This window comes from Natator depressus, chromosome 7 (genome assembly GCF_965152275.1).
Source record: "Natator depressus isolate rNatDep1 chromosome 7, rNatDep2.hap1, whole genome shotgun sequence".
In the NCBI taxonomy this organism is placed as follows: domain Eukaryota; kingdom Metazoa; phylum Chordata; order Testudines; family Cheloniidae; genus Natator; species Natator depressus.
The window spans coordinates 36056318-36071396 of record NC_134240.1 but is presented as its reverse complement, the minus strand read 5'-3'; the positions used below and the strand labels follow the sequence as shown (position 1 = coordinate 36071396).

At 37.6% G+C, this 15079-nt stretch overlaps 1 protein-coding gene across 9 annotated transcripts in view; it reads right to left on the bottom strand.

Moving 5' to 3' along the window:
- Window positions 1-15079, bottom strand: part of IQSEC1 (IQ motif and Sec7 domain ArfGEF 1) — a 695881-nt gene that overhangs the window by 281226 nt on the left and 399576 nt on the right. For 6 of the 9 annotated variants that reach the window (XM_074958125.1, XM_074958122.1, XM_074958124.1 and 3 more), the window contains one exon: window positions 7670-7756. The exons of the other annotated variants lie outside the window; for them this stretch is intronic. In XM_074958125.1, the coding sequence (XP_074814226.1) occupies window positions 7670-7756 (87 nt within the window). The remainder of the gene's footprint in view (window positions 1-7669; window positions 7757-15079) is intronic. 9 annotated transcript variants of the gene reach the window in all.

Genomic DNA, 15079 nt, shown 5'->3' with positions numbered 1-15079 from the left:
AAAGAGAGAGAGAGAGAGAGAGAGAGAGAGAGAGAGGAACAGGATCACAAGGGAACAACATTTAGGAGAATTAAGCTACAATATTTAAAAACAGTACAGCCAATCTATAAGCAATGGAAGGTAGCCCAGTTGCAAGGCTCATAAGAATCATTGAGAGAATATACATGGTGCTTAATTCTGGGCCTCATTTTCAGTAGATTTCATGCAATAATCAAAAGACAGCACAGACCCAGGTTAATGTTTATGACAGTAAAGACTGTATGAGGTGGAAAGCTTTGTAGCAAAGTGCCTAGCTACTTTTTAGAAGGGTGATTTCTATTTTTACCACTACAAAAATGATTTCAAATATTCAAAGTGTACAATTCACTGAATTTCTCACTCTCCCAATCTATTGTAGGATAAAGGTCCTTGGTTTTAACTGATCAAAGAGACAGACTCCATGAGTACTTCCAACTGTATTTAATTGAAAATATAGGAGTGGAGGCATAATTTTTTCACATGGTGATTTACGCATAGAAATATTTCTTACAGATAGGGCTGTACTCCTTTTTCTTTTAAGCTAGGAAGAACTCTGCTTTCAGAGTTGCCAGCATCATGAATAGTGCTACAAATCAGAAGTTACATATGCTATTAAATTACAAAAGCAATGTGGAATATCTACATCTGTAATGCTATATTGTACTCTATGGTGGGAGGAAGTAGAGGAAGGGATGCCGGCTTATCAGGAAGCTTGCACGATGTCACTTCTTTACCAGTAACACCACCACCAGTGGCCATTTTCTTTAACTATATAGCAGGCTAAAGAAGAAGGATGGAAAGGAATATAATGAAGGAAGGAAAACAAGAAAATCTAAAGACAAAGAGTAGCTCTTATGATAATCTACCAATTGATTTTAACAGTGTATTGGCTGTGAATGTGTAGATTACAGTTTTTCCATATCTAGGTCTTGTAGGTCAGAAGGTGGAGAAATTGAAAGTATTATTCTATTTTTATATTAGCTTTTCTGTGCAACTTGGCAATTTAAACAGAATGAAAATCATATTTACTGGCACTGAAATCTCTTATTACCAAATATATTGTTTGATTGATTCTTCGGATCTCTGTTTGGAATTGCTATATTTCTCTCAGGAGCCATCAAAATTATGAACTTCTGCTCCAGTTTGCATGAGTCGTGTCATTTTTATCATTCTGATCAGTTTGAAATAATATGGTCTGGCATTAACTTGGAATTTTAAACAAGAAAATCATAACACTTAAAAATGTGTTAAAAAGTCATAGTTAGCAAATTGCTATTTTGTTGGAATGAAGATACCTTCCCAACAACTGCTGGTGTTTTGTGAAGTCTTAATAAGCTGTCATTTTAGCCACTCAATGTATTCTGGGAAATGTAGCTCATTGGACACATCTGTATCTGTGATGGACTTTTGGCTGGAAAACCACATCAGGACACCCTCACTAGTAGATTGTGGAGTTGGGAGGCTCCCTGAAAGACATGGCATTCTAGGACTAAAAGACATTTCTATGTGAGATTTTACAGAGGAGTTTGGGGTATTTTCTCTGAGACTAGGATACATTGTGCTTTTGTTGAATGAGCGAAGTGAATCTGAGGGTGGAAAAAGCTATTTTAACCTGAAAAAATTAGTAAAGTTTCACTTGCAGGAATCTAACAAAAATTGATTTTTCCCTGATTGTGCTGACTGTGCAAATATTTCACAGGACACTTTGAGAAACTGATTGTGAAAAAGAAACCTGCTACTTACACATCAATAGCTAACAGCTAGGCATTTGGTTTATTATTGGAGGGTGGATTTCCTTATTAACCATTACTGTAATATTTGGCTACACTGATTACTACTGGCACAGGCAAAAAGGATGAGCATGATCAAACATTCTGCTATATTTGATGCAGTGGTTTGTTACACATTAGCCAACGTTGCTGGTTAAAACTGAAAAATTCTGTATTGAATTTCAGAATAAGTACAGAATTGTCAGAAGAATAATTTTACCTCACAGAGGTGCTGATTAAACATTATGCAGGCAGAGAGTGCAAGAAAATCATGGGGTTTCTTTGGTACTATAACATCCTTTGCAATATCTTTTTGTTTTCAGAGGCATCACTGGGGAAAAAAAAGACAAGAAAAGGAAATCTCCAGTTTCAAGAGTTTAGAAAACATCTTTGGACATGACAAGGCATTTAGTTTGAAAATATCAGTAATGAAAGCTGAAGAGGGTAGATGGAGGAGTATGGTTGGGAGCTGTTATTTCATGCACAATAAAACAAAGAAATAGTATTCATACGAAGAAACAGATCAGATCAAATGGAATTCAGCCTTTCAAACAGTTATTTTAATGTCTTTCAAGCATTAATGTTAAACAAATCTGTCCAGTTGTAGTAATATGTACATGCTTATATACACACATATGCACATATAGTACAAATATGTATATACAGGTATATTTTCTACACACACACTCTTTCTCTCCCGGTTATCCTCCTATTTGCACTCAACCATCACAGCTTCAGTACTGATCAGATGTAAGGCTCTGTGTTTGTCACGGAGGTTGCGGAAGTCATGGATTCCTGCGACCTCCGTGACTTCTGCAGCAGCTGGTGTGGCTGACCCCAGGGCCGCCCAAGCAGCTGGCCCTGGGGCCACCTGCTTGAAAGGTCCTGGGGACAGCCACACTGGCCGCTGCTGGAGTGGCTTTGAAGCCAGCTGCTTGGACGGCCCCACAGCCAGTTGCATCAGCTGCTGCTGTGGTGGCCCTGGGCAGCGGCCAATGTGGCTGGCTCCAGGGACCACCTGAGCAGCAGTCCTCGGGGCGGCGGGAGGAGCCACAGCTCAGGGGCTCCCGACAGCACTCCCGGAGTGGCTGGAGCAGCAGCTGGCCTCGGGCTTTCCCACAGCAGTGGCTGCAGTGGCAGCAGGCCCTCGGGGCTTTCCCCTCCTGCAGCTGGAGCGGTAGCAGGCCCCCGTGATATTTTGTTTTTTTGCCCATGACCAGTCCATGTCTTTTACTAAAAATTACCCGTGATTAAATCTTAGCCTTACTCATATGTACAGAAGCTTGAGCACCCTGAGCAATAACATGTGCATTAAGTAATTACATCCAACAGACCCGGAAGTCCCTCCTTTTACATGAATAGAGTGGCAGGCTGAATCCGCAGCTTGCGAAGGCAGCCATTTAAAGATCGAATTCAGTGACGGTGCAAACAGTCATGTAAGTTGAATGGTAAAATTACATACAGCAATTTTGCAGCCAGTGGCTGTACAAAATCAATGTAAGTTACACCACATTTAAATGGTGTAAATGGTGACCACATTTAGCTCTGGCATAGTGGCTCAGTTCCCAACTGAAGCCTGCTTACAGCAGGGCTGAATTTGAAATTTGACTTGTAATGCTGGGAAAAGCGTGTTCCCCTTCAAACAAGGGGTAGACTGCATTATTTTAGACCCTCTATTATTTATTTTGCCTGCCATTCTCACCCGTCCGGGTAGGTACTTCACCTCCCCAGGAGGTGGTAGCTATGTCAACAGGAGAAGCCCTCCCATCGACACAGCACTGCCTACACTGGGCGTTAGGTCAATATTACTGTGTCACTCAGGGGTCTAGGTTTTCCACACCCCTGAGTGATGACATTATACCAACATACATTTGTTGTGCAGACCAGGGCTTAGTGGGTAAATGATAACACTTCTTAGCTAAATAACGATAAATAATAATGTAGTACTTAGCTATTCCATAAATTACATTACTTTGCCATTTACACTCAAATTTACATAATCCACTGATGGATTTTGGGCAGGCTTCTATGGAAACTGTACCCTCTTAACTGTAGGGTGCATCTGGTTTTAAACCTCTCCCCCATTCTCTGCTAAATCAAATGATTGTTGCTATTATTGAACAGCAGGTTGTTAACTATTCAAACTGTATTCTGTTTACAATCTGTTTCTTAGAATGAATGAAAAAAGGACAAAGATGCAAGGTGTAGGGGCTAATTTGTACACAAAGGGACAAGCAACGAGCTGGAGTTGGCATCATGTATTAGCTTACTGTGATTTCTCTTTTTTATATTACAAAAATTTAAGAAACATCTTGTATTATTACAGTGTACATTGAACAATGTAAAAATGAGCAAGCAAGAAATTACTGCAATAGTTACAGTTATTAAAAATGCATTATATCCTTATTAACAATTCAAAACAGATGCCAAGGATCATCTTGGCTAGAAATAAAACTGCTGGAGTGAATAAAAGATCCAGCAATTAGCTAACAGCAAATCAGAGATGCTCCAGATTTCACTGTAGTGCACTCATTAATTGTTTCTCTTTCAAAGCAAATTTCACTTTTAATTCTGAGGTACAAAATTAATCCCTTTGCGTATTTTCTAAATAAAGCCGAAAACCTAAAATTAGAATTAACCATCCATTCTTAGTTTTTGTTTTCTTTCCAGTGGTTTGCATTATTAACAAAAATTGAAAGATTTAAGGCTACACTAAATGTTATTAAAATATATGCAAATGTAGGGCCCAATTTGTAAATGTTCTAAAGGCTGAGCTTCCACTATCATCAATGGGAGTTCCGTGTAGAGAGCACTTACAAGATCAGGGCTGTAGTTTGCATACTACTTATTGAATAAACTGTATTTATATGGATATTACATTATAATTTCATACATCCAGAAGCAACATCTACAACAACTAATTACTTGGGGCCAGATTCTGATAGCCTTACTCACAATGAAGGGATATCAGAATCTGGCCCTTAATTCAAGTCTCAGATAACTTTGGATTTAGAGGTAAGCTACTAGTTGATTTTTCAGTTCAGGGCTTGAACCGAAAAATCTGAAAAAAATTGTTTCATGTTGACCAGAAACAGAAAATTCTCCGTTTTTCTTGCTGAATTGGGTGGGTGGGTGGGGAGGAATTCAAGTCAAACAAAATGTTTCATTTGGTCCAAAACAATTCTTTTTTCTTGTTTTCATTTAGTTTTCGGGTGTTTTTTAAACCTTAACAAAAAATCTAGCTAAATTTGAAAATGATACGTCATTTTGAAATGAAAAGTCACAACAGTTTGTTTTAAGAATGTTGAAATGAAATGTTGAGATTTTTTCAGTGTTTTCCCCTCCCCATTTTTCTCATTTGAAACTATTCACTGAATTCAAGCCGAATTCGCATTTCAGTCAACTCAAAACTGCATTTTTCAGCAAAAGGCTGTTCATCCAAACATTTTGCCCAGTTCTACGTGGAATCAGTTGAGACACTGCTACTAGCCCTGAGTGTGGGGTGGCCCAGAATTCCATCTGCCAAGGAAGAACCCTGGGAAGGAATTGTGACTCATAGTCCCCTTGGCTCCTTCCTGGGGAAGGACTGCTTTGCTACAGACAGGATACAGCACACTCCCAACTTTAGCCAATGGGTCTGGCTGGGTGTAGCATGTTGAAGGGGTAGGCAAAGCTCCATTCACTCTCCACCCCACCCTACCTACTTTCTCACAGTAGAATCGGGGGAGAGGTGAGAGTTGCAGCCCTACAGAGCATGCATTCTTCCTGTGCCTGGAACGATAATCCACCATGCAGGCCATGCAGGGGGCTGGGCTTACATGAAGTAACTCCTCTGCACACTAAGAGTCAACCTTGCCTTTAATGTTCTAGGATGGGGTATTCTAAAGTACTCAGAGTTGGCCTAACTCTGCTTCCAATAAGCCAATGGTAAAACTCCTTGGGCCAGATCATCAGCTGGTGTAAATTGTGAGAACTTCTTGACTTCAGCTGAGCTATGATAATTTACACAAGTTGAGAGTCTGACCCCTTGACTTCAATGGAAACAGTATTAGGTCAACAGTGAGTGGTTTTGAATACCCCATCCCCCGTAGTTCTAAAATGTACATGTTATAAGATTGCTTTAGAGTCCTATGAAGTAACCTACATTTTCTGTACCTTGCTATACAATATTAATAAACTAAAATTTAATTGTATATGGTTTTCCAGTATTTTTAAAAAATGATTGAAATAAAAAAATATTCTAATCATATAAATTATGTTTAATACAGGTGATCAAAATATTTAAGTAGAAAAAATACATTAGAAAAATGTGTGATAAAAATACCACCTAGCCCTTTTCATCAGTAGAAGGACAGTGTCATTATCCTAATTTTCCCAATGGGGAAACTGAGGCACAGGAGATGAAGTAATTTAAGATTATCCAGTAGCCCTATGGCAGACATGGGAATAGAAGCCAGTGCAGTGCTCTATACACTACGCAACACTGCCTCCGTATAAAAATGTGTATTTTAAAACCAAAAACATGAATTAGGTTAAGCTACAGATCTAAGGGACTTTAAGTACGCAATGACATGTGGGTATAAATTAATTATAAACAACAACAGAAATGGCAATAGCACCAATACTACTGTTGCTGGTAAATAACCCACTTCTAGAAAGTTATCCAAACAGGGTCAAGAAACTAAAACATCTGTGGCCTTCATATCTATTCATTTAACACAAAAGGAAAATTAAAAACTCATGAAGAAATAAGAAGGGGGAACCTGCACATTGTCAGGACACTTGTCAGCACCGGATGAGGTTCAGAGTCATTATTTACAACTGGATTATAGATTTCCACTGCCAAACATGGAGTGAGGATACTGCTGATGAAAAGAAGCCAACACGAGGAGAGATGGATGGAGACTGAAAATGTGAAAGGTGGAAAGCATCCAACACATGCATGATCAGGGATAACTAACGTGAAACAGAGAAAATAACAAAATGTGTTTATGCATTTACAGATTTAGGATTCATTGCTGGCTTTCTTCTTTCCTTATTACCAACACAAGGTGAGTAGAGGGTTTTTCAGCACATACTTCTAATATTTTGGTACAAGTATTATTCATGAGCTGGCAATTACCACTAGCTAATTTGATAGTAGAAGTTAAATAAAAGACAAACTGTCCACTGCATGCACAATTTCTTAATAATTTCCGTATATTTAAATACCTTAGATAACTTGCCCTATTGTGTTTCTATAAAGGTCACTGGAGTAACTCACTGCTTCTACAAATTTTCTGCTGGGGGTGTATAACATTCACTGTCTACACTTAAACAGAATTTCAAAATTAAATTCTACATCTAGAATCTGCAACAGTTAGCCGTACTGTAGGGCATTGTTCAATCCATGCAGGGTATGATCCTGCCAAGTGCTTCCTATGATGTTCTGAATGTTCTAATGCCACTGAGTTAAAAAGGAATGGAGAGTGCTCAGCATCTTGCAGGATAAGAAATAATAATAATAAGAAAAGTATTCTGGGGCAAAGAGGTTCACATTCTTTTTACTGTAAATTAGGGGATAAAGGGAGAATTAAATGATTTAATACATTTGTGGTGTGAGAATAAAATGTTTTTCCTTCTCACAGGGAGTCTAGGGAGACTTGCTGCCTATGATTTATAAAGATAACTTCACTCTCTGTCATTCAGCAGTACTTGAGAGAAATCAATAGACACAGGACTGTCCTACTGGATTTAAAATTTATTCAATATAAAATCTATTTTGATTTTATCTAATGCTGTGTGATGCTTTACATCAAACTGAGAATCATTTGATCATATAAGATTATAAAACCAGATCTCTCTTTAATAACAGTAGATGGGTGGACCATATCTACTCTTACCTGTACTCTGAGTGTGTGGCAGGGACAGTTAGCTGGGTATGGTACAATGGTGCTGGACAGCAAAACTGGTGCAGAGTATTTATAGACCTACGACACAAGGAAAAACACAAAGTCAAAACACCAAGTGTCTAGAAAGGGGCTTTTTAGGAAAAGGTAGGTACTAATAGGTATGTTTGAAACTTTCCATAAGTTTGAATGAAATTTGAAGTAGTACAACTGTCAACTCTGATTCCCAGAAAATAAAGGGGAATAGTCCCAAACTTATGTATACATCAAGAATGATTATGATGAATTATTGCAACAAAGAGAAATTTTGTTGCAAAGAACAAAACAAAACAAGAAAAAGGTGCTAATTTATGACTTTATGTTTTTGCCTTGTCATGTGGAACAACAGAAGCAAAGATAATGGAGGTTAAGGGTTAAAATTCCTGCAGAAATATAAAATTTCAAATATGTGAATTACTCTGCACCAGTCAAGCTGTTTTATTGCTATTTGTATTACAACAGTATTTACAAACATGAGGAGGAGAATGGGATGCATATGTAAATAAATGAACATAATACCTTTAAACTCTCTCAAGGCCCAGCCGCTATAAATAAATGGCACCATACTGCTTTGTAAGTCTGATAATTTAACTTACTGCACGTGAGTTGACATTTGAATTAAAAGAAAAAGTTCCTGAAATCAGTAATATAAATAAGTTATGGCCACATGTTCAAAATTAAGTCCTAATTTCACAATAAAAACCAAACATTTTGCATTTCATAATTCTTTATTAATAATAATTACTACTACTACGGATGAGTACAGTTAACCTAGTAAAATCACAGCTAAGTAAAAGGTACAAGGCAACACAAAATGCCACATCTAAAGAAAAATGTGAACAATCTATAAATGATGCACAGCAGTGCTCTTCAATATTTAGTATTTGTCTAGGGAAGCATTAAACAAATTATTTAGTGCAGTAAGTATTGCATGACGAAACAAGCAAATCAAATTTCCTGAAAACAGCATTCTGGAAACTAGATAAAAATAATGAAAAGTCAAACCAATACTTCATATCTCCTGCAGCATCTACATGGAGAAGAAGATGTGCCTGCTAAACAGATATTCTTCCTCCAATTTATTTTAAAAAATAAAACATATAAACTATTTATGATTTTTTGAAATATAAGTCATTTCTGGCCTTCATTTCTTTTGCTCACAGCATTCTCCTGAGTGTCACAAAAGGATTGCCTTTTTTTTTTAAAGGCTCCCTGTGTTTATAGAGAGTCCTCTGAGGTCATCCTCTTATCAGATCAAAAGGAGTAGTTAAGCAGAAAAAATGCCACACAGTCTTTCTTCAGAAAGAAAGGAATCAGGCACTAATCCTTTAAAGATGAAGGTCGAGTCGCTCTGATCCCTGCTGCCAACAATTGTGTCAGCAACTTCAAGGCCAAGGTGAGTGAGTTTTCCCTGATTAAGGATGGCAATTGATGGTTCCTCCCAAAAGAACTTGACCCTTGGGAAAGAAATAAAAACATTCATCAAACAACCACCATGTGTGTATTTGAAGAATATCAGGTGCTGTGGGAGGATGTTTTTCAATCGTGGCATGGTTGTTAATTGATAGCAACTTCACAAACACCTCACAATAGAAAAGAGGATGGAGAGATTGGGGGAGGAGGGGAGGGCATTCCTGGAGAAAATGGTTATTAAAAGGGACACATCAAAAAGCAGGAAAAACATTTCAGAAAAATCTTATTTTTTTACAAGTAAAACATGGGTTTATTAGAGGAAGTGGGCTTCATGCTTCACAGTGCAAGCATGGAGTGTTGCACATATCATTTGCAAGCCCAATCCTTATAGTCTGACTGCGGGGCAGCAATGCAGATGGTCAAACATGTGGTGGAGGAGTGCACAACTAGAAGATTGGAGGGTGGACTTCAACACCTTGCAGCTGTTGATGATGCAGCAGTCAGGTGGCTGAACAATCTAGATATTGACTTGTGATGCAAAAAAGAGAGAGAGAATTGCAAGGTAAAAAGTAATAGCCAGTATAGGGAGTCTGACCCTGTATTGTTGAGAGCACTGCTATATGGCCATGAAATTTCTCCAATCTAGAAGCAAAGCCAAGGCCAAAGAGGGAAACCAAAGAAGGACATGTGTGCTAAGTGCCTCCTTCACATGCAGAGGTCTGTGCTCATTAACTCCATATCTTTTCAGACACATCCATTCTCCACCCTGCCAATATCTTACTCTTGAGAGTAAGGGAGTAAGACTTTGGACTTTGTTCTGCTCAGCACAAAGGATTGGGCTTTGGGCATGAGGCTTTGGACTTTGTTCTGCTCAGCGCAGAGGATTTTGCACACTGCTTACTCATAAGCAGCTTCTGCTGACGCTTCTGGCAGAAAAAGAAAAACAAAAAACAACCACCACCCAAAGTACTTGCCCCACTTTGGCTTCCTCCTGCTCCAATAGTTCCAACTGTATTGACAGGATTTTTTCCTTATGCTCTCTGTGCTTCAGTTTCCCCATCTGCAAAGGGGGTTAATATTATCGTCTACTATCAAGGGGTTTTGGAGGCAGAATATGTTTGTTAAGTGCTTTGAGATTCTCATATGAAAGGTGCATTGTAAAGGCAAAATACAATTATTGTATACGGTGTATAGGTGGCGCCTGTCGATCAGGTAATAACCATATTGAGATCACATAAAATCAGAGTGAAGAGGTATTTAACAGCTGAATGGGAAGCATTGTATTGTGGTAGTCCCCCATCAGCTGTACTGAGATGAAACCGTAACAAATTGCAGAGTTGGAATTCAGACATTCTGAATTTTAATTACAGATGAAACGAAGTTGCAGTGTTCAGATACAGATTTATATCTCCACTTTCCAAGGCCTCAGGATGTTAAGATCCATATTTCTATTTCAATTCATTTACACCCATAGAGGCAATCATGAAGTTCAGAGTCAGATCCAAAGTTCTGGCTTGTTGGATACAGGGATTTGGTTTAAACCCATCTCTAGTTCTGAAGGACTGACACCATTCCAATTCATTCTGAGATCCGATACCATGAGCCCAAGTCTGACCCCCTGACTCCAGTTTTACCTAATGGAACTTCAGGTTTCATTGGGATAAGTGAGATCGGAATCAGACCCCGTATACCTTCAACCAATCGTTGTAGCATCTATTTTTTCCTCCATACATTACTGTTTATAGCAGTCCAAGTAATAGTCATTTGAATATGTAAATTATGAAGTCAGAAAATGTAAGTTTTACAGTAATTCAACCCTTTCCATAGACTTTTGAAATAAATTTGTATCTGAAATAAAGTCTGTGATACAGTTTCTAAAAAGTAATGCCTAAAATGACATCTGAACACATTTGAATACTTTGAGTTTTTAATCACCTTCCCCCTCATCTGTCTGCAGACTCTAAAATGTTTAGCCTTATTAAGTTTAACTTATTAAACTCCAATCTATGGTCTTCAAAGCTCTATTAGAGAGTTGATCGAAGATCTAAATACAGCATGGGTACCTCAGCACTGACTCAAGATAATGCTTAAAGATTGACAGATGCTTATCCTACCAATTTCATTTTCTAAGATGTTTTTGTAACATTCCAATAGGTGCCATGCAATTCTTTTTAATTCTAGTCAATTTGTTTCAGATCTTCACAAATTCCCAAGATTCCTTTGAACTGAAAGCTTTGCTTGTCACCTAAAATATTTATATTCTTTTACAGATCTCTCCTTCAGACAGACCTCCCAAATAGTAAAAATATTTCTTCTCAGAATAGTATTATTATAAGAGATGAGCCAATGTTGCAAAGCTTGGATACAATTTCAAACTTAGCCAAAACTTGCAAAAGGTTTAAGTCTGAGGTTTTGGCTCAAGCCCATCTCTATAAATTCCCAGTATGCTGACTGTAAATGAATTCTCATACAGGATACCTTCGTATTTCACTGTGACATTAACCAGAGATGCCCACTCTCACCATTAATTTTTATATTGGCACTGGAATCTTCGCTTCAATCTACAGAGAACATATAGAGAAACAGATCCACAGAACATCATATTAACTTTAACTGCAGGCAGATGATGCGGTGCCATCTCTTTCAGATCCCCCCGTGTTTGCTGTGAAAACTCCTTTGTTCAGTAGACTCTCAAATGTTAGAATACAACATAAACTGGAGGAAATCCAGGGTATTAGCTCTAAATCGCTTAGGCTTTGATGAGCTATTTTCTTCCCTTACTTTCAGAGTAAACCATCTCTGCAAGATATTGAATATCTTCTTGCCCGTCGTAACAGGGTGACAAGGTAATTTTGTCAAACGGCGCTATTAGCAAGTGTTGGTACCCTGCAAGGATATGCTAACTGATTCCTGCAGACAGACTGGAGCAAGTCTGGCCTGTTTACTCCACCTGGGACAGGAGGGAGGTGAGAGTAGCTCTTTGGTTAGTAAGAATTAAGGTCTGGGACAGAACTTGTTCTCTGCAGGGAAACTCTAGAAGTAGCTCAGCTTTGAGAGAAAGTTGAAGATATGTTTTCCAGAGATTGTTTGGTGATTATTTGAAATACCAATACATACAAACCACAGGACGGATGTAAACTGTCAAGTATACAAAGTGTATGTAGACCATATTCAGAGAGCAGGTGGGAAATTCAACCACTTACATACCTTTTCTTGCACTTATAAAGTGTGTTTTATTTTTGTTTCAGTTATCACTACTACTCCTATAAGTACTGTAAGAAAACCAATACAATTACCTCACTGTTAATCATTGTGATGGCCTTGCAAATTTCTTTCCAGTAAAATTATCAGCTATCACATATGGGTAGAAGAGACCATTGGTTTAATGTCTCATTCCACGGTGGACCTAATAAACAGTGGGAGTTACTCAGGTACTTGGTACTGTACTGTAGTATTAACACTCAGAATAAAGTCCAAGTCTGGTTGGGAAAGGTATTCTTATAAAGACAGTCTTTCTGGAAGAGTGCCCTCTTTTCTGAAATTGGGTCCATCAGGTGGGTTTGGTCATCTTTTACATGGCAATATTACTGTATGCAATTTATTAATTGCTTTGGACTGCTCTATTCCTAATATTCTTGCTATTCTTAGGGGATATCTTGCTATTCAGAAACTCTCCCCCACTGACTCAATGCAAAGGACCAGCAAAAGACTTATGCACCACTTAAATCCAAATTTTGTGCTGGCCCTTTGCACAGAGGCGAATTTCATCTAGTCTATGTTCTACTCAAGGGTACAAGGACAAACTGCAATTGTTTTGGCAGCAAGGACCTCCCTTTCACTGTGTGAGCTCTTTCCCCACAATATATTTTGCAATTTGATTCCACTTTGGATGTTATAGCTACACTGAAAATCTTTTTATTAATTTAGCTTTTTGTAACTTACTCGATTTTATGTCCAGCAATAATTTTCTCAATACATATCCCAATAGCCTCTTAGTCCTCTCATTTCTTTAGTTTTACAAGATGCTTTTCAGTACACAGCTGCCCAGACATATACTTGCAGGAAGAAAATGAGACATCTGGTGGCAAATAGGTGTCAACACAAGTAGCACTATATACCATGCTTTCTGTTTATCCTGAGCAATGAATCAGAACGACTCCCCCCACCCCCACCCCGTGATCTCACATTAGTGATGCAGGGCTAGGATCTGCAAATATTGTAATTTGACATTTTGACTTAAAAGAAAAAAAGCAGCACTGCCATATGCTGTGGCTCAGTTCTTTGGTACAAAAGAGCATGGTGGTCATATAGAAGAATTAAAAGCATTTAAGGATAACACATATTTAAATAAAAATGAAGATAATTCCATTGAATCTCATGAATATGGGCTAAATTCTTTGGTCTTTACCTTGTCCTTTGCATTCTAAACCCCTACTAAATTCAACAGTAATTGTGCCTACAAAAGGACTAAGAACTACACAATTTTTGCCCTATTACCAATATGGTCAAACACCCCCATTGTGTGTGAGTCTTACAGGATATATACAGAATAATGGCTTGGTTTTCTTTAAGATCAGTTCCCCTTCCTCCTCTTTTTCCTCTATTTCCCACCCAAATGTCAGTAGCTAGAAATTATCACCTTTTTAAAAGCACTGGTAAAAATTAGTGCTCCTACACTCTAACAAAGTGGCCCTAAAATAAATCACCAGCTACTCTCCTGGAAGACTAAGACCATTGACTTTATAAAACATTTTAATTTATACCAGCATAGTAACCATGGAGTATGCCTTCTATTTTGTAGCATCCTAGTTAGTATAGCACTTAGTTTATACATTATGGCTATAAAAAGCAGTTCTTCCAAACAATATTTATGTCAAGTAAACACACAAAAAATTCCTTGTAAAATATATACATCAAGAGGTGCTATTTTTATATATTAATCCACAGTACAGCTTGTAGGAAATTAATTAGGTTGAATTTAATTAAGAATAGTAATGTGTAGCTACCTATACTTTGGAGCATTCAATTCCTTTCACAAGTTTGATTAAGAAGATCTATTCTTAAAGGTCTGGCTATAGTAATCAATTTACAGCACAAATGAAATTATTTTCTATTGATTTTTTTCATACAAAACTGTATCCCAGAGTTAAATGATGCAGTTTCAAAGCTAAAATTAAACAGAAGAGCCTAGAAAGAGAGAAATGAAGTAGCATAGGAAAGAGAGAATAAATGCTGTTAGAGAAGATCAGAAAATTTGTGGAGGGAGGAAGAAATAATATTTTCTACATTTCTGACTTCATTAACATACTATCAGAATTTCCTAAGATAGCAGGGATCTTGTTGCACACAAATATTTTATATAGCATATTTGTCATTTTACATTGTTTCAGTCTATGCTAAAAACATAGAAACCAAATGTGCCAGCAGCAAGACTGATGAATTTCTAGTCTAATATTCAAACGGGAGGAAAAAACAGTAATGAGGAAAGAGAGAGACAGAGAGAGAGAGAGAGTGAGCAAATGAAGGGGAGAGAGCTTTACAGCAAGGCAAAGATTATTTCCTAATACCATTGTGGAATGACATATGTTCCACTCAGTGTAGTATCAATAAACATAGTAATTCTACTAAATCATACATTCAGGTTGATTTTGATCTGAAAAGACTGAGAAGAAGGAATTTAGGTTTCTAAATTTGATATTTACAAATGCAGTATTCTGAAAGGAGGAAACAGTGTTTATGAATGGCTGTGTTATCTGTCTTTAGAAACAGAACATGTTTATTTACAGCATTATTTGAAACCTTAATATCTACTGCATGTAGATTAACATTTGTGCATATCCACTCGTTTTGATTTACCACAGTGTTAGATATTTGATATATTACCACAAGAAATAGCTCATCAGTTAAAAAGACAAGTACACAGATCATGAATGTATAACACTACAGAAAAAT